The sequence below is a fragment of the Peromyscus eremicus genome, chromosome 5 (assembly GCF_949786415.1).
Source record: "Peromyscus eremicus chromosome 5, PerEre_H2_v1, whole genome shotgun sequence".
Lineage (NCBI taxonomy): Eukaryota > Metazoa > Chordata > Mammalia > Rodentia > Cricetidae > Peromyscus > Peromyscus eremicus.
In genome coordinates, this window is record NC_081420.1 from 67,391,340 (window position 1) to 67,411,424 (window position 20,085).

General features: G+C 38.2%; 1 protein-coding gene across 1 annotated transcript in view; it reads left to right on the forward strand.

Moving 5' to 3' along the window:
* Malrd1 (MAM and LDL receptor class A domain containing 1) overlaps nucleotides 1-20,085 on the forward strand; it is a 609,872-nt gene that overhangs the window by 229,511 nt on the left and 360,276 nt on the right. The window contains exon 21 of the mRNA XM_059263620.1: nucleotides 12,214-12,370. Coding sequence (XP_059119603.1) covers nucleotides 12,214-12,370 — 157 coding nt within the window. The remainder of the gene's footprint in view (nucleotides 1-12,213; nucleotides 12,371-20,085) is intronic.

A 20,085-nucleotide genomic window follows, 5' to 3' on the forward strand; every position in this document is an offset into this window, starting at 1 on the left:
GCCACATGCCTTTACTCTCAGCATTCTAAAGGCAGAGGCAGACAGATATCTGTCATTTCAAGGCAACCCTTGCCTACATAGCAAGTTCTAGGCCAGCCAGGGCCATACAGTAAAAAACTGTCTCAAAATAAATAAAAGATTGTTATTTAGCTCTTTAGTTATATTCTGTATGAACATTGTTACTATATATACAGTCTTATAATGTATCAACTATATTTATAAAATTTATAGTCTTCAAATATTGCTTTTGAAAACATTAAAATGTCATTTAATAGCTACAGTTTGTACACTAATTTATAGAAATAACTTGTACAAGTAACCAAATTATAGGGACTAATATTTAGATATCACAAACGAAACATTAGATGCCATTTAAAACAATATAAGAAACAAAATGGACACAGGTGTTCATTAAGCACAAGGTTAGAAGCTTGATGGCTAACAAAGCAAAAGAGATTTATGGCAGGCCGAACTTTAGAGCTGACTGTAAGTAGCTGTGAAAAATTTTACTTCTCAAACCCAAAGTGATATTTATAGCAGCAGAGAGGAATGACAAATGACAGTTATCTTGTGTGAGAGTAAAATAGGAGCAAGTCCTTAGGAAGGAAATAGACTCGGTGTCAGAAGAGAAGCTACTGAAATCAGAATAAAGATTTCACCAAAAGTATTTATCTTACATGAGAGCTGATTAGGACAAGAATGAAAAGATACCCACAAGACAAATAGGTATCAAAGAGGGAGGGGTGAGGAGGGAGGGAGGAGAGAGAGAGAGAGAGAGAGAGAGAGAGAGAGAGAGAGAGAATACTGACAGATTTTAGGAGTCCTTGATGTTAGGATAATGGAAATACTCAAAGAGATGTGGGACTGATACCAGCTGAAAGTATGTTTTTAGAGTCAGGCAAACTAGAAAAGAAGCTCAGAATTAAATTGTCTTGGTGGAAAACATGACATGTCCTGAGAGTATGAATAAGTGAGAGGCCAAGATGATGGCACACAGCAAGATGACCAGAAGCCCAGCTTCATCCAATTCATTGCATATTTGAGAGCTGTGTCTTGTTGCTTGGCTTTTTGCTGGTCAGAATCAAACATTTATCTTCTTGGATAAGTTACCCATGTTGGGGTGGAATGCTAAATACTATATTTAGCAAAATTACTCTCAAAATTTCAAGGCAAAACAGAGATTATTTTCAAGCAAATGAAACAATGAATTTGTTATCAGGGACTCCCATTAAAGGAAACTTTACTAAAAAGAGAAAATTTAGATGGAAGTAAGGAATTGTGTTAGTGTGTGAATTACTGACAGATAGGTAATATGAATGGATACAAGCGAATAATGACTCTATGCAACCATCTTTTGAGATTTAAAACAAACATGTAATTTCCATTTTAAAGTATTTTAAATTAGTAACACCTCCCCCACCCCCCACCCCCGGCAAAATGGAAATCTTTGTATATAAAACTTGTATTCTAAATGTTTCATAAAAATAGCAAAAAATTGCAAACAAAGCTCCCAGAACTCTGTAACATAGTGTAATGCTTGAAACAGCCCCAGAGTGGTGGCAGATGCTCTTTCTTCTAAATTCTTGCCCCATTCCAACCCATGTTCTTTCAGTTTCACAATCTACTTGAAAACCAAAAACCATGTTATCTCAACTGAAAATAACAACCAGCTAAACAAACAAAACATAGAAACAAAAACCCCTACCTGCTTGGTGGATGGACACTGAGAGCAAGGGAGGTTTAGATCTTCTTTGGCATGTTGTCATAGAATCACCACTGTATTAACCTGCTGAGAAGTTCCACTGGAGTAGACATAAATGAAGTAAATACCATAGTAAGAAGGTACTCAAAACTCAAAATTGGGCCATTGGAAAGAGAAATGAGCAGGCCTTCGAAAAGACTTACTGAGAACAAGGAGAAAAGACCAAAGGTTTTAAAAGAGGGAGGTCATTACTAACAGACATGAAAAATGTTGTTAAGGTTGTATTGTGTCTGATGCTATGAACCTGAGAACTTGGGAACAATGAATTCCAAGGTTATGGTTTAAAATGATATGTTTGTGTTGACAAAGTAGGGTGTCCTATTTAGCTTTAATTGCCAACTTGACAGAGCCTAGTGTCAACTAACAGGAAGGCCTTGATTGAGAAATTGCCTCAAGCAGATCAGGTATGCCTTTGTCTTAATTATTAATTGATATAGAAAGGTCCAGCTTGCTCCTGCCACTATCATACCTAGGCATATGGTCGTGTGTCATATAAGAAAAAAAGATAGTGTATGGAGTTTTTAGTAAAGTCTACATCAGAAAGCTGAACAATATATTTCAATGTCATACAATGAAATGAGTTTAATGTGTAAGAACCCAACACAGATGATATAAATAAACTTTTTAAACCTAAAGTTTAATTACAAAACACAGACATTGTAAGAGCGTTTACTTATGATAGTAGAACCCATTTTTACTCTTTTATGATTTCAGTTGTTCCTAGCTATTCAAGATTTAAATAAATTGAATGGAAAATTTTAGAATCCAACTATTCATACATTTTAAATATGTGTCATTGTGGGTAGTGGACAGCTTTGGGCCATATAAATCCAGCCTATCTGGGGCCAAGAGTCATCCTATCATTGAAACTAAACACACTACATGCTATCTGCCTGGTAATCATTTAATAGTCATCTTGACTACCAGGATGACTGGCCAGATAATAGTGCTTGTGCTTAAGCAGTCCTTTTGTTCTTACCCACATTGTTCTTTTTAGCCAGGGTAACTAGTTCCTATACTGAGTTTACAAATTAAATGTTAGATGTACACATAAGGCAAATGTAAAATACAGGTTGTCTTCTGCCATCTCAGGCATCCACTGGGGATCTTACAAAGTATGAATTACTGTGTAAACTTTGGAAGAGCAGAACTATTCATAACTACAGAATATCAAACTCTCATGTGAAGAAATGGATTTTCATCTATATTCTGTTAATGTTTAATTAAGAGGGATCCTTGATAATTGCTTCTGTCCAAATCTAACACTTGGCTATAGCCTGTGCTCTGATACCACTGAAGCATAATTTCTATGTGCCATTCAACAGTCATAAGGGAGAATATATCAGACATGTAAGAGTAGTTCTGAACACAGCTAGTAGCCATAACTTTTTAACTGAGGAGATGGGAAAAATTAATGGAAATTTGACACATTCTATCAGAAAATACAATTTCACTGATATATTAGTAACTAATGGGATGGATCAGGTATTACTGTGGCAGATGAATATTTTTTAAGGGAACCAACTGAGGAATATTTTTACTGTAAAGTAAATGGTATAGTTTTTTATTATATAAAATATATTCATTTATATAATGAATGAATAGAATAATATGTTGAGGCTTATGGTATAGTTTTAATTAATCTTGACAGTTTTATGCTGGGGAAGAAAAATATTTATTGGATGGAGAAATGGTTTTAAAATGCAAAAGAACTGAATTAGAATTTGTTCACCAGGCTAGTCTGAATTTCAGCTTGTTCAGGTAAGAAATGAGGAAAACTTTACCCCATTTCTGTGTAAGTGGGATGATTAAAAACACATTCATTGTTTATTATAATTGCTGATAAATGGTATATTCTCTGTATTCTCATTTTTACACAGAATTACTTCTGATTGTTTTTGAACATCAAAGACATTCGGTCACAACTCAATAAATGTCACTATCAAGTTTCCAGAACACACTTTACATATTTCACTTTTAACTGGCAATAGCTAGTATTCTAGATGTTTCCATGATTTATTAAAGCTACAGTTAAGAAAAATACTGGAGAATGGTTAGAATTGGACAGAATTAGTAGATGTGGGATGCTTTGTTTATTTGTTCTTCTAGACAGGATCTTTCTCTATAGTTCTTTTTTTTTCTTGTCTGTAGTAAAATAAATCCTCCCCTTTCCCTCCCTCTAGCTACATCTCTGAGGTATTCTTTTTAAAACCATTTTTTGTTGGTCAAAATGTAGCTTATGTCATTTTTTTTCTTTTTTTTTTTCTTTTTTCTTTTTTTTGGTTTTTCGAGACAGGGTTTCTCTGTGTAGCTTTGCGCCTTTTCCTGGAACTCACTTGGTAGCCCAGGCTGGCCTTGAACTCACAGAGATCCGCCTGGCTCTGCCTCCCGAGTGCTGGGATTAAAGGCGTGCGCCACCACCGGGCTCATTTTTTTCTTTATTCATGAAGACCATAATTATTTTAATATTTTTTATAGGGAAGCTTGCTGGTAAATTACTCCATTTAAGGAAATCTGAGCATGTCTCCAATTCTTCCTTAACTTTGAAAGCTATGGGACATTCTTGTTTAGTCTGTTTAAGACACTTTGAACATGTTATTCTGATGTCTTAGATGGTTTTAGATGAGACATTTATTTTTATTTCTATTGATTTTCTCTGCCCCCTTTCTTTGTCTGTATACAAGGCTTTTCTCTTTGTGTTTGATGGAGCATGCTTTGACAATGCTGTATACATGCTGTTAAGTTTCTCTAATATGTACCTTGTTGTCATGAAACTTGGAATTTTTCAGCCATTAGCTCATCAGACATTTTTTTCTGCTCTTTTCCCATCTTCTAGACTTCTAATTACTTCACTCTTGGTGTTTTTTGTGACTTCCATATCTCTGAGCCAGTGATTTTGCTTGTCAATCTTTCTATGATTTTAAAGCTAACAGTGTACTGACATATTTTCATGCTCACTCATTCCTCCTTTGATCTTACAAATCATTGCTTTAATCTCACCTATGCTTTAAAACATTCAATTAATATACTTATTAATATCTGAATTTCATTTAGTTAGTTATACTAGAATTTACATCTTCCTCTCAAGATTATTTATGTATTCAGTAATACCAAAAAAATTTCCCTTGGTTTCTCCCTTGGTTTCTTCTGTAATTTTTGGATGGTTCTTTAGTAGGTGCTGTAGAATTTTTGTCTGATTTATCTAAATCAATGTCTCACTTGTGAGTTTCTATTTATTACTCATTTTTGGCACGTAATCATCACACTTTATATCTTACTGCCTGTCTAATGGCTTTTGATTTAAAAACCAAATATTGTCATGTGTTTCCATTGGTTTGGCTATTTGTCCCTGTGCTTTTTCCAATCTTGGTCTCAACAATTCTCGCTCATACAAACCCTCCTCTTTCTCGCCAATTGGACTCCTGGAGCTCCACCTGGGGCCTGGCCATGGATCTCTGTATCCGGTTCCCTCAGTCATTGGACGAGGTTTCTAGCATGACAATTAGGGTGTTTGGCCATCCTATCACCAGAGTAGGTCAGTTCGGGCTTTCTCTGGACCATTGCCAGTAGTCTACTGTGGAGATATCTTTGTGAATTTCTGTGGACCTCTCTAGCACTTTGCTTCTTCCTATTCTCATGTGGTCTTCATTTATCATGGAAACACATGAACTATGAACCAATAGCTGAGGAACCCCAATCTGGATCAGACCCTCTGGATAAGTGAGACAGTTGATTAGCTTGATCTGTTTGGGAGGCATCCAGGCAGTGGGACCAGGACCTGTCCTCAGTGTATGAGTTGGCTGTTTGGAACCTGGGGCTTATGAAGGGACGCTTGGCTCAGCCTGGGAGGAGGGGACTGGACCTGCCTGGACTGAATCTACCAGGTTGAACTCAATCCCCTGGGGAGTCTTTGCCCTGGAGGAGATGGGAATGTGGGGTGGGCTGGGGGGAAGGTGGGGGGGGAGGCGGGGAACAAGGGAATCCGTGCTGATATGTAAAATTAAATTAAATTATAAAATTAAAAAAATAAAAAAACAAATATTGTCAACAAAATGTTGTGTAACTCTCATGTTCATCTCAGATGCACTGCTGTTCTCTTAAGGGGTTAACATTCTTGGATCTGAAGAGTAAACCTCATCCCCTCCACAGTATGCAGCTGCTCACATCCCTGCAATGTTTATGTGGCTTTCCAGTGTTGTTTAGTGCTCCATTTGGTGGTCAGCCAAGGCTTCAGGCAGAGACAAACTCATCTCTGCACTTCACACTGTCTTCTAGGAATTTCCTTATTTATCTCTATCTTCTCAGTTTCAGACTCTGTTTTCTGAAACATCCTGAAGGCATTTGTTTATGCCCTGTTTTGTGTCTCTGTTACAAGCACTGGCAATTATCACAGCAGCTGCTGATATGATAGAGTTAGAATCAACAATTCAGTAAAAACCAGCGCATAGGTTACATCTAACCCACTGCCCGACTTTTGGAAATATTTATTGGAACACAGTGTATACTGCCCCCTCATCTGTATATTGTCTATGGTTACTTTTGCCTGAAAAAGGAAAGTTAAGTAGTTGGGATAATATCCTGCGTAGAGTAAAAGATAACCCCCTGTCTTTTCACAGAGACATGCCCAGCCTCTGAAATAGAATGCTATTGAATTGTTTTTCTGTGTTTTTCCTCGAAAGTGTAGCTCAGTAATCCCATAGAAGGTAGGAACAATGTTTTAGTTATTACCAGCAACCACTGTATCAACAGTGTGATGAAGTCGTTGTCTCTGACTAAAAGAAAATGGTACATTTTTATGTCTTTGATTCAAACTAAATTAAACAACAGATTAAATTGAAAGAAGACAGTTTAGTAAATTTCCAGTTTCATCTTATGATGCTTTTCATGTTTGGTTTGAGAGATAAAGTCTCACTGTTTTTCATAATAGAATTTAGTACTATTTTTAAAAAAAAAAACATAAATATCCTATACATGCTCTTATGTGTGCATTTTCTGAAGGAGAAATGTCTAGGTGGCTCTGTGGTCTTGCTACAGTGGCCCTCCTGAACCTTTCCTCCTGTGGCACCTGGAAAGCAGGCTCCTGTTTTCTTTCTGTGCTTGGAATGGCTTTGATAAATGCTCCATGAGTAACAGAGAAGAGACTGTAAGTGGGTCCAAGTTCACCTCTTGGCTTTGACTCCCCCCAGTTCCCACACACAGAAACATTTAATTAGTGCTTCACTGAAATTTTCATAGACATTTTACCAGCTTTGACATCTGGATGTCTGCCCATTAAGCATCTATTTTATGTCATGTTTCCTTGGAGAAGATTTTTTTCCTCAGATTTTTAGTTGCCTGTTTGTTTCTGGTGGTTTATGAAGATTTGCGATTGTGAGGGTTATCAAGTATCTTCTTGTACAAGGTTGGGTGCTGTTGTCATTTTGTTTCTGGTTGCTACAACAAAATACCCTGACAAGAGCAACTAATGGGAGGAATGGCTTATTGGTCTCACAGTTATAGTCCAACATTGCAGGGAAGTCAAGGCAGCAGGCACTGGATAAATCTAGTCACTTCCTTCAACAGTCAAGAGGAGACAACAGTGATTGAATGCATTCATGTGTGTTGGTGTTCAGATCACTTAGGCTTTTGTGTTAGGTACAGGACCTAGCCTGTGACATAGTACTGCCCACATTCAAGGTGGAGCTTCTCATTTCAATGAACCTAAGAAAAATCCCTCACAAGCATGCTTGCTGACCAGCCTAAACAATTCCTCATTGAAACTCCCTCGAGATTGTGTCAAGCTGATGACTAAAACTAATTCTGCTGGCTAGTCTATGTCAACTTGACATGAGCCAGAATCATTTTTGAAAGAGGGAATCTCAACTGAGAAAATTTCCCACTCCAGATTAGCTTGTGAGCAAGCCTGTGGTACATTTTCTTGAATAATAATTGATGGGGGTGAGGGGGTCCACAGTGGTCTTAGGTGCTCTAAGAAAATGGGTTCAACAAACCACGAGGAATAAACCAGTGAGCAGCTCTCCTCTAGTGTCTCTGCATCAGCTTGTAGATGAATTTCTAAATAGTCTTATTAAATAAGAAACACAGAGCCAAATACAGAGGTGCAAGCCGTAGAGATCAGAGCAACAGCCGCCAACTAACCTTAGCTTACCACCTCTCCTTAGCTTCCCAAGAGAGCTTCTTCCTGTCTTTAACCTGTGCCTTTATTGCCTTCCTGTTCTGCCTTCTCATAGGCTCTAAGCCCAGTCATATAATTTCTTCATCACTGCCTGTCTATATAGACCTCCATGTTTCTATGGTTGGTACTGAGATTTAAAGGCATGTGTCACCACGCTTGGCTATGATCTTGAACACACAGAGACTCTGCCTGTCATGTGATAGGATTAAAGGCGTGTGCTACCACCGCCTGACTTCTGTTTATGGCTATGACTTCTGATCTCCAGGCAAACTTTATTTATTAACATACAAATAAAATATCACATTTCAGCACAAATAAAATATCACCACATCAGCTCTTGCCTCAAGGTTGCTGTCCGTTTGAGTTTCTGCAATGACTCCCTCAGCTGTGATGTGGAACTGTAAGATGCAGTATCAGCCTCCCCCACCCCCACCCCACCACTACCACCAGTTACTTTAGGTCATTGTGTTTTGTCACAGTAATAGAAACTCTAAGAGAATAACCGCCACAATTCTTCCTTTGTCAACATACACACACACACACACACACACACACACACACACACACAGAGAGAGAGAGACAGACAGAGACAGAGAGACAGAGACAGAGGCAGAGAAAGAAATAGAGAGATATCACTTTAAACTTTAACTTTCCACCTCTTGTCCCCAAAATCTCATTTTTATCTTATAAAGTAAGTATAGTGCTGTGACCAAGTTTAAAAGATCCATGGGTATTAAAAATTCCAACACTTTAAAAGTTCAAATTCTCTTAACTCTGAGCTCCTATAAACTTCCAAAAAATAGGACACAGAAAATGTTCCCATTTCAAAATGGAAGAACCAAGGCATTACAAAGGATAATGACACCAAAGTGGAGCCGGTAACTATAAGGGAAAAAACTAAAGCCTACAGCTCCATGTCCTATATATGGGATTTGTAGTGTTATCAACTGAGCCCATGACATGCCTTTAATCCCAGCACTTGGAAGGCAGAGGCAAGCAGATATCTGTGAGTTTGAGGCCAGCCTGGTCTACAAATAGAGTTCCATGACAGCTAGGACTGTTACACAGAGAAACCCTGTCTTAAAAAATCAATCAATCAATCAAACAAACAAACAAAATGAAAGAAGGAAAGAATGAAGGAAGAAAGGAAAAGAAAAGGCTTTGTGGACATAATAACGATTCCATTTTATACTTATGAAAGATTATTTTAGGTGATATGTGAAGCCTATATGGAGTGAGTCAACAATGGAAGTAGGTAAAGCAATTAGGAGGCATATTATACGGGGGAAGAAATCTCAACAATTTGACTTACAGTGGTAGGAATAACTTAAAGAAGAATGGTCATTTCCAGCCATATCTTAATAGTAGTACTAAGTTTCACAGAAGGCTTGAGAAACTTTTAGATTATTCTATGATAAAATGCTATAAAATTAAACCACTCCAGACAGCTGTTTAAACAAAGTTCATATATTAAATAAGTTACATATAGTCCATTTGTTGGTAATCATGGGTAGAAAAGCATAAGGTATTTTTTCTTGGTTGTTTTGGTGCTTCTTTTGTATATCTTAATGTATATAACTACACTCAATTCTTGGTAGTGCTAGTACACTGGGGTATTAAGCATACAAAGATTAATATAATATATATTAATCTGAGATATAATTCAGACAAATTAATATAATGGTCTTGCCTCTTAAAAACTGCCTTAACTAATACTGTCTGTATCTGTCAGGTTTCCTTCACTATAAAAGAGTATCTGTTATAAACAAAAGAAGATACTATATTGTGATTTATGATAAAAAATGGTTTCATAATAGTCAAGGCAGAGCATTTTGGCAGGGAGCCTGTACATGGTCACGTTAGACCAAAGCTGCTCATCTCACTATAGTCAGGAAGCGAGAGACTCAAGGTCATCAACAAAATGTATTCTTCAGTCCTATACACCTGGTGACATACCTCCTTCAGCTAATCCCTACTTCTTTTTTTTTTAATTAAGAAAAAAATTTCATTCATTTTACAGACCAATCAAAGATCCCTCTCTTCGCTCTTCCTGGCCCCCCAGCATCCCCCTCCCAACTCACCCCCCACTTTCCCTCACAAGAAGGAAAGGCCTCCCATGGGGAGGCACATCCAGTAGAGGCAAGTCCAAGCCCTTCCCCCTGCCTCAAGGCTGTATGAGGTGTCCCATCATAGGTAGTGGGCTCCAAAGAGCCCCCTCATGCACCAGGAATAGATTATGATTCTACCACCAGGGGACCCCCCAGAAGATCAGACTACACAATTGTCTCACCATGCAGAGGGCCTAGTCCAGTGCAATGCAGGCTCCACAGCCATTGATCCAACTTTCATGAGTTCAAAATGACTCTGAGATACCATCTTACACCTGTCAGAATGGATAAGATCAAAAGCACTGTAGACAGCTTATGTTGGAGAGGATGTGGAGCAAGGGGAACACTCCTTCACTGTTGATGGGAGTGCAAACTTGTACAGCCACTTTGGAAATCAGTATGGCAGTTTCTCAGAAAATTGAGAATCAATCTTCTTCAAGACCCAGCTATACCACTCTTGGGCATATGCCCAAAGGAATGCTCAGTCATACCACAGAGACACATGCTCAACTATGTTCATAGCAGCATTATTCATTGTAGCCAGAACCTGGAAACAACCTAGATGCCCCTCAACTGAAGAATGGATTAAGAAAATGTGGTACATATACACAATGGAGTACTACTCAACAAAGAAAAACAATGACATCATGAGGTTTGCAGGCAAATGGTTGGAACTAGAAAATATCATCCTGAGTGAGGTAATGCAGACTTAGAAGGACAAACAGTGTATGTACCTAGTCCCTACTTCTTAAAGTCCCAATCCCTCCCAGTGATCATTAAACAGTAAATCCGTAACTGAATTATTCCACAGATGAGGCTAGAGCCCATCACCTCCCAGAAGCTCTACTTCTAAACTTAGGTGCCTAGTGGACCGCACCTTCAATATACATGAGTAAATATTTCTGACCGAAACTCTGTCACCCCTGGAAGGTGGAATACAAAGTTGCTTTTTTCGTCAGCAGGAACTATGACAGAAACAGAAACATGGATTATAGCTGCTAGTTGCTGCTTATCTAAAGTGGGCAAGGTGCTGTGAGGTTCCACTTACTGATTTCTAGTTCTTATTAAGACTGCAAAGGGAGCTACCTATTGTATAAAATGCAGAGCCTATGTTCAGACAGGTTAAATAGCCTGTTCAAAGTTGTGTACCTTGTAAAAGATGAGGCCAGAGGCCAAACCCCATCAAGGCTTTTGCAGGCAATTCTATTTCTAGTTCGTTGGAGAGCCAATGGCATGTCTGACAAGACTGAGCCCTCGGTAACGATGCGGCCACTGAGTGAATGAATCTGTCTTCCTCTCCATCTATTCCCTGTGAGCCCTTCCTTTCTAAAATAAAGGATGATAACTCACAATGAAAATGTTTTTAATAAGTAATGAGCTTAATTTCTACATTATCAAATAACTCTACCTAAGGTAGGAAGGGTCAAGGAAATAAATACTTTTTAAGTAGAGCTTGTCTTCAAAATGTGAAGAATCACTTCTTTACATAATGCTTCAAACAGCTGTGTAATAACCTAGCCTGTATTTTGTATTTTTATATCTCTTTATTGAATTTTTAATGATAAGACCATGAACTTTGTCTTTTATGGGAAAAGAGCATTATTAGTTAATTATTTCTACCATTTCTTTTGAACCTGGGTATGTAAAAGAAAAGACACATTTTTAAATTAGGTATAAGCTTATTAAATATGTTGACATGAAACTTAACTAAATTAATGAAGAGGGACTAAATTTGAATTGAAACCTTTCCAGACCTGGGAGTTGTGCTCTAGGCTAGCTTTTTTCTGTTTTTCAGTGTTTGTATTTGGGTGTTTGCCTTTTCTTCCTCCTTTCATTGTGCTCAGTGATTTAGGGCTGCATCTTACCCGACTGAAGATAATTTCTACAAAGAAATGGGGATATTTGTTATATCATTATATAAAAACAAACCAACCACACTCTTACAAAATTGGTCAGTTTGATGTTTACAATAATTTATACTTGTGTGTCAATAGATAATACAAGGCTCATAAATTCAGAACGACAACCAGGACTATTCCAGGTGGAGGTTACAGAACATAACTCTGTCATAAAACATTATACAAATAGAAAATAATTATGTAACTATAAAATATGGACATTTTTAAATTATGTTTCATGATTTTGTATATGATGAACATTTTTCTTAGAAATACCACAGATGGTTGGTACCTGTATGCTGATAGTTCAAATGGGAAATTTGGTGACCTGGCTGATATTCTCACTCCTGTCATCTCCCTCATGGGACCGAGGTGTACTTTGGTGTTCTGGACGTATATGAACGGTGCCACAGTTGGTTCTCTCCAGGTACTGTGTAATCAATATTGTTTTTGGAAATTTCTCTATAAAAATGCATACATCATAATTTATAGTGTCATTAAAACAAGTAGAAACTTCTTTAGCATCACAATGATATGCTATATGAAAAGCTGTTCCATTTTTCTGGACATTTTTCTGCATATGACTATTTTCTGTCCTGAGGTTGAGGCTCTTGTGAGATATTATTTTGTACTGGGGCATGCTATGTTGATTTCAGCATCAATGTTGAGAGTATAACATAATCAAGTGGATATGCTATGTGTGGTTTGGCAATCTATGATCTAGTGTCTTGTGTGAGATTATAGTAATGCTACATTCTCCAATAGATTTTTTCAATTTATTTCTTTAAGGAAAAATACTAAAATTATTAAGCTCAATAACCATTTCACAAATTTCAGTTACAACTTTATTATGTCCATCAATTAGAGACCCAATTTTTGGTTAGTTGAACACTATATCTCTTGCAATAAGTCTTTTTTAAAGTATTTATTATTATTAATGCTTAGTAATGTGTGCAGAAAGCAATCAAGGCAAATAGACACCATGCATCATTTAGTTGTCATTGTCCAGCCCATCAGTCATCATGTGGCATTATGAATTTGTGAACTCAGTGTTTCCTGAGGCAGAGATGGAAGCTATGTACAGGTTGGTAGTGTGACTTTCATTTATAAATGCTAACCTATGCAGTCAGGCTTGTTCACCTACTCTGAATTTCCAATCTTCCATTAAGACCAAATTTTGTATATCTGTGCCTGAGTTGATATTTTTCTAAAACTATGACTTCCTATACACATATTTAAGTAATAAATATATCATTAATATTTATCTATTACTTCTTACATCAGATGAGGCACAAGAATAGGTCTGGATGGTAGTACAAATTCATATGGAAACTTAGAAGGAAATACAATAGTGACCTTTTCTTTTCTTTTGTATTAACATAATTTTTTAAATGAATTCTTGGGGAATTTCACACCATGTACCCCAATTCCACTCATTTCCCAGTGTTCCCATGTCTGCCCTCTACCCTTGTACCCCCCAAAATAAAACAAAACAAAACAAAACAAAACAATACACTTCGCTCCTCCATCTTTCCCGCCTCTCCATCAACAATCAGTTTTAATACCAACCACACAATAGCTATCATTTCTCTAGTGCCTTTTACATGACCATTTCCTCACTCTTCTGCAGACTTCTAGGACCTTGGTATTTTCAAAGACCACAGTCAAGCCATTTTTTTTTTTTAAATTTCCTCAGGTTGAATTTGCCATGTGTATCTTTTACTATGGCTTCATCTCACATCTCATATACCATTACATGCCATTGGTTTATGGTTATTGGCTTTGTTCCTTTTATCTACTTTATATTAATGAGTACTTTTGTCTTGATACTCAAGGCAATGCAAAATTTTAATCTGACACAATTTTATTCACCAGTATTGTTCAAATCTTAAATGGTCTTTTAATAAAAAAAACCTGGAGCCAGATATCAGGGTGAAAGCTGAAAGATCAGAGAAGCAGAGCAGCCAGCCACTAGTTCTTACCTCTATGGAATTCTCAGACTAAAGAGCATGAGTTCCTCTTTCCTCTAGCTTCATATACCTTTCTCTCTCCTGCCATATTACTTCCTGGGATTAAAGGTGTGTGCCACCACTGCCTGACTTCTGTGTCTAATAGGTGGCTGGCTCTGTCTTCTGATCCTCAGGGAAGTTTATTAGGATATACAATCTATCAACACACACCAGTATTGGCCTCCAGTAGTTTTTATTTTTGCCTCAATTAATCATACTATGACTGTCTAATTGTTATTTAACTCCATTATTTATCTACATTGCTAGTTTCTTTTTCTGTTTTAACTTAAAGCATTCTCAAACCTCTTTTTCTCAATTTACTATTTTTGTACAGGTACAAAATACATGATAATAAACATATTATATTTATATTGGTGTAAATAACACACGCCTATGTTTTTCTTTTATTTATTTATTTTTCTTTATTAAGAAATTTTCTACTCACTCCTCATGAGCTATCCACAGACCCCCCTTCCTCCCTCCTCCCACCCCCCCATCCCTCTTTCCCAAGCTACCCTGCATCCCCACAGCCCCAAAATTGAGGTCTCTCATGAGGAGTCAGCAGAGGCCAGCACACACACTGAGCCTAGGCAGGTCCAAGCCCCTTCCCACTGCACCAAGGCTGTGCAAGGTGTCACACCACAGACACTGGATTCCCAGAAGCCTGCCCATGCACTAGGGACAGATCCCGATCCCCCTGTCTGGGTGCCCCCCAAACAGTTCGAGCCAAACAACCATCTTCCATATCCAGAGGGCCTAGTCCAATCCCAGGGGGGCTCCACAGCCACCAGTATACAGTTCATGGGCTTCCACTAGTGCGGCTAGTCATCTCTGCACGTCCTCCCATCATGATCTTGACATCCCTCGCCTGCAGTATCTCTCCTCTCTCTCATCAATTGGATTCCTGGAACTCAGCCTGGTTCCTGGCCGTGGATCTTTGTATCTGCCTCCATCTGTCACTGGACAAAGGCTCTATGATGACAGCTAGGTTATTTGCTAGGCTGGTCACAAGAGTAGACTGATCCAGGCACCCTCTGGACCACTGCCAGCAGTGAATTCCTGAGAGCCTCCCCAGCACCCTGCCTCTTCCTATTCCCGTGATGTCTTCATCTATCATGGTATCTTCCTCCCTGCCCTCCCACTCTGTCCTTGTTCCAGCTTGACCCTCCCATTTCCCTATGTTCTCATACCCCACTCCTCGCCCTCTGCCACCCCCCCCCCACACCCAGTCTGCTCATGTAGATCTCATCTACTTCTCCTTCACAGGGTCATCCATGTGTCCCTCCTAGGGTCTTTTCCTATTAGCTAGCCTTTCTGGAGTTGTGGGCTGCAGTCTGGCTATCCCTTTCCTCCCATTTAGTATCCACTCATGAGTAAGTACATACTATGTTTGTCCTTCTGAGTCTGGGTTACCTCACTCAAGATGATATTTTCTAGATCCATCTATTTGCCTACAAATTTAATGATATCATTGATTTTTTACCGCTGAGTAGTACTCCACTGTGTATATGTGCCATATTTTCTTTATCCATTCTTCAGTTGAGGGGCATCTAGGTTGTTTCCAGGTTCTTGCTATTATGAATAATGCTGATATAAACATAGTTGAGCATGTGTCCTTGTGGTAAGACTGAGCATTCCTTGGGTATATGCCCAAGAGTGGTATAACTGGGTCTTGAGGAAGACTTATTGCCAATTTTCTGAGAAACCTCCATACTGACTTCCAGAGTGGCTGTACAAGTTTGCACTCTCAACAACAGTGGAGGAGTGTTCCCCTTGTTCCACATCCTCTCCAACATAAGCTGTCTTCAGTGTTTTTAATCTTAGCCATTCTGACAGGTGTAAAATGGTATCTCAGAGTTGTTTTGATTTGCATTTCCCTGATGAATAAGGATGTTAAGCAGTTCCTTAAATGTCTTTCAGCCATTTGAGATTCTTCTGTTAAGAATTCTCTGTTAAGCTCTGTAGCCCATTTTTTAATTGGATTGTTTAATATTTTGATGTCTAGCGATTTGAGTTCTTTATATATTTTGGAGATCAGCCCTCTGTCAAATGTGGGGTTGGTGAAGATCTTCTCCCATTCTGCAGGCTGTTGTTTGGTCTTATTGACTGTGTCCTTTGCTCCACAAAAGCTTCTCAGTTTCAGGAGGTCCCATTTATTAATTGTCACTCTCAGTGTCTGTGCTACTAGTGTTATATTCAGGAAGTGGTCTCCTGTGCCAATTCGTTGCAGACTACTTCCTACTTTCTCTTCTATCAAGTTCAGTGTAACTGGATTTATGTTGAGGTCTTTGATCCACTTAGACTTGAGTTTTGTGCATGGTGACAGATATAGATCTATTTGCAATCTTCTGTATGTTGACATCCTGTTATGCCAGCACCATTTGTTGAAGATGTTTTCTTTTTCCACGCTACAGTTTTGGCTTCTTTGTCGAAAATCATATGTTCGTAGGTGTGTGGATTAATGTCAGGATCTTCAATTCGATTCCATTGGTTCACATGTTGATTTTTATGCCAGTACCAAGCTGTTTTTATTACTATTGCTCTATAGTAGAGCTTGAGTTTGGGGACTATGATGTCTCCAGAGGTTGCTTTATTATACAGGATTCTTTTCGCTATCCTAGGTTTTTTGTTTTTCCATATAAAGTTAAGTATTGTTCTTTCCAAGCCTGTGAAGAATTGTGTTGGGATTTTGATAGGAATTGCATTGAATCTGTAGATTGCTTTTGGTAAGATTTCCATTTTTACTATATTGATTCTACCTATCCATGAGCATGGGAGATCTTTCCATTTTCTGATATCTTCTTCAATTTCTTTCTTCAGAGACTTAAAGTTCTTATCATACATGTCTTTCACTTGCTTAGTTAGTGAAATATATTATTTGTATGCCTATGTTTTTCAATGTGTGATTCTATTACATTATTATTCCTTAGATCCCTACATTGCCTATAATGGTTGTACAACAGCCTGAGAACTGATCTCCTCTCTTTGACAAGTTTCATCATTTTGTGATTTTTTTCTTTTCTTTTCTCTTTCTTGACAAAGTGGTCAACCAATGCTTTTTTTTTGTCCAGACAAATAACTGGGATTTATTTCTGCTTCATGTCTAATTTATTTGAAAAACCAAAATACGTATCCCAAACAGAGAGATTCTAGACTGCCATGCCCACTCTCTGTCCTGGCTCCATTTTTGGATGTTCTCTGATAGAGAACTGTATGTAAGATCACGTGCCATTACACATGGAGCCACTTTTATTTTGTAGCATCACCATTTACATTATATAAATTTTCATTGCTTATTTGTTCCTGCTCATTTGTTATTTTGCAGGTAGCCATGTCCTAACATTAACTCTTAAATATCTGGCGTGGTTACAATGACTATTTCTAAATTAGTCCTGTGGGAAGCAATATATTGATGAAGGCTATCCTTTTAAATACTGCTAAATTTATCTTGCTAAGGAGCCCGTGTTCATTATACTTACAATAAGATGAAGCTGGGCTACTTGCCTTTTTCCCCACAAGAGAAAGAAGCAGGCTGTGGCAAGCTTCACAACTTCTTTTGCAATAGTCATTGAATTATTTTATTTTATATTTGTTATGAGTATGATTACCTCACACTTTAAGACTGTTTTATTCTAGAATTTGCCTGGAAAATATTAAACCTTTTCCCTTAAAGTTGTATAAACTATCTTACTTTTAAAATGCTCTTAGTGGTTTTCATAATGGAAAAATTACAAGGTTATCTCCATAAGTCTCATCTATTTATGGCAGATTAGTCTTCTAATTAACATTATTTGAAAGTACATTTGTGTGCATCTATTTTGTAATGCATTTGTTTAATAACCTAAAATGCCTATACAATCTCATGAAGTTATGGTTTACAGTTGCTTGACATTGGTATTAAAACTGGTTTTTGGGTCTGGGTCAAAGCTGAGTGGACAAAATTTATGCCACAGAAGCAGAAGGAATTGACTTCGGACCCCTAGAAGTCATATAGAAAGCCCATGGTTGGCAAGTCTCCTGTAACAGCAGCTTTAGGCTTAGCCAGTCAAACCTATAAAATCCATGAACTTGGGTGTTGCTAGAGTTTTCCTGCCTGGCCCACGGTCAGGGCAAATCTCTCTCACCTGCCAGTTCCACAGCCACTCAGACCCAACCAAGTAAACACAGAGACTTATATTGCTTACAAACTGTATGGCCACAGCAGGCTTCTTGCTAATTGTTCTTACAGCTTAAATTAATCCATTTCCATTAATCTATACCTTGCCACATGGCTCGTGGCTTACGGGCATCTTCACATGCTGTTTGTCATCGTGGCGGCTGGCAGTGTGTCTCTCTGACTCAGCCTTCCACTTCCCAGCTTTATTCTCCTCCTTGCCCTGCCTATACTTCCTGCCTAGCCAACGGCCAATCAGTGTTTTATTGATTAATCAGCAACACATTTGCCGTACATCCCACAGCACTTCCCCCCCCCATTTTTTTTTTTTCAAAAAGGAAGGTTTTAACCTTAACAAAGTAAAATTACATATAATTTGGGAATTTGGGCGTAGCTTCTCTTACTACTTCCTGCTGGAGGGGGGCGCTGTGTCTTATGGGGAAACAAAGAAAATTTTAGGATTATGGAATAGTCCATGAGGCTGTATCGTCTGAGCCAGATGCCTTCAAACCGTTCTGGATGTTAGATCATCTGGGTCATGGTGTCATCGGAGACCTTTCAGGGGGTCTTGGCTGGTCAAACCTGATGTATCTTAATCTTGAACAAATCCATAGCCTTTGGCTTTCTGTGGGAACAAAAGCAGAGACTCTTTTCCAAAGTAACATATCCTTATATCCAAATTTTGAAGTCAAGGTACCTTTAAAACATACATTTTGGCATAACTCAACAGCTTTTACAATCAAATGTTTTTCTGCAGTTAAAAATCCCAAAGACAACACAATCCAGATTCTCTGTGTAATATTCATCTTTACGTGGCTTATTTTTTTTATTAATTTTACTGTCTCTTTAAAGACTTTATTTTTAAAAACTATGTATTTCTTTATATAACTGTATATTTTCCTTTTTGTCTCTCTTCCAAGTCTATGTATATTTTACACACATTTTAAACTATTACATCTGAATCTGTCTTATTGTGAATCTATTGCTTTAAACTGCAGCAGCTGTGGCTGCTAGCTCCACCCACCTCAGCTTCCCAACATGGTGGTGGTAGTTTACCACCAGCTCTGGGAGCTATCATGGGTCTATGCTTTTATCCAAGCAGCATGTAGCCCAGAAATCTCTTTTTTTTGTTTTGTACTAGCAAAGTCTAAATCCACCATGCAGCTTAATGTGCCACTTGCAGAGGCCTCATTCCCGCCATACTGCAGGTCGAGCACTCAAGCTAGGAACCCACAAGTAGCTCAAACCAGCAGCTGCCACTCATTTGATAGAGACAATTAGGAACTGTTTTTAGCTCCGTTTTAGAATCTTTTTTCTCAATTTTTAGGTGGAAACTCTTGCCACCACGTTGGACGCCATTTGTTGCTAGAGTTTTCCTGCCTGGCCCATGGTCAGGGCAAATCTCTCTCACCTGCCAGTTCCACAGCCACTCAGACCCAACCAAGTAAACATAAAGACTTATATTGCTTACAAACTGTATGGCCATGGCAGGCTTCTTGCTAACTGTTCTTACAGCTTAAATTAATCCATTTCCATTAATCTATACCTTGCCACATGGCTCGTGGCTTACGGGCATCTTCACATGCTGTTTGTCATCGTGGCGGCTGGCAGTGTGTCTCTCTGACTCAGCCTTCCACTTCCCAGCTTTATTCTCCTCCTTGCCCCGCCTATACTTCCTGCCTAGCCAACGGCCAATCAGTGTTTTATTGATTAATCAGCAACACATTTGCCATACATCCCACAGCACTTGGGGTTCAGTGAGAAACCTATTTCAGAAAAAAAAAAAACCAAACAAACAAAGGTAGAGAGGAAAGGCAGAATCCACAAGCTTTTACACACATGTAGTCACACACATGTGCACACATTCACACACTATTTTCGTCAAAATATTCACTATAATATACTTAGTGTTTTCATTAATAGCATAAACATTATCAATTTAGTATATTCTGTGGTTGTAATTAATAAGTAACTAATTAC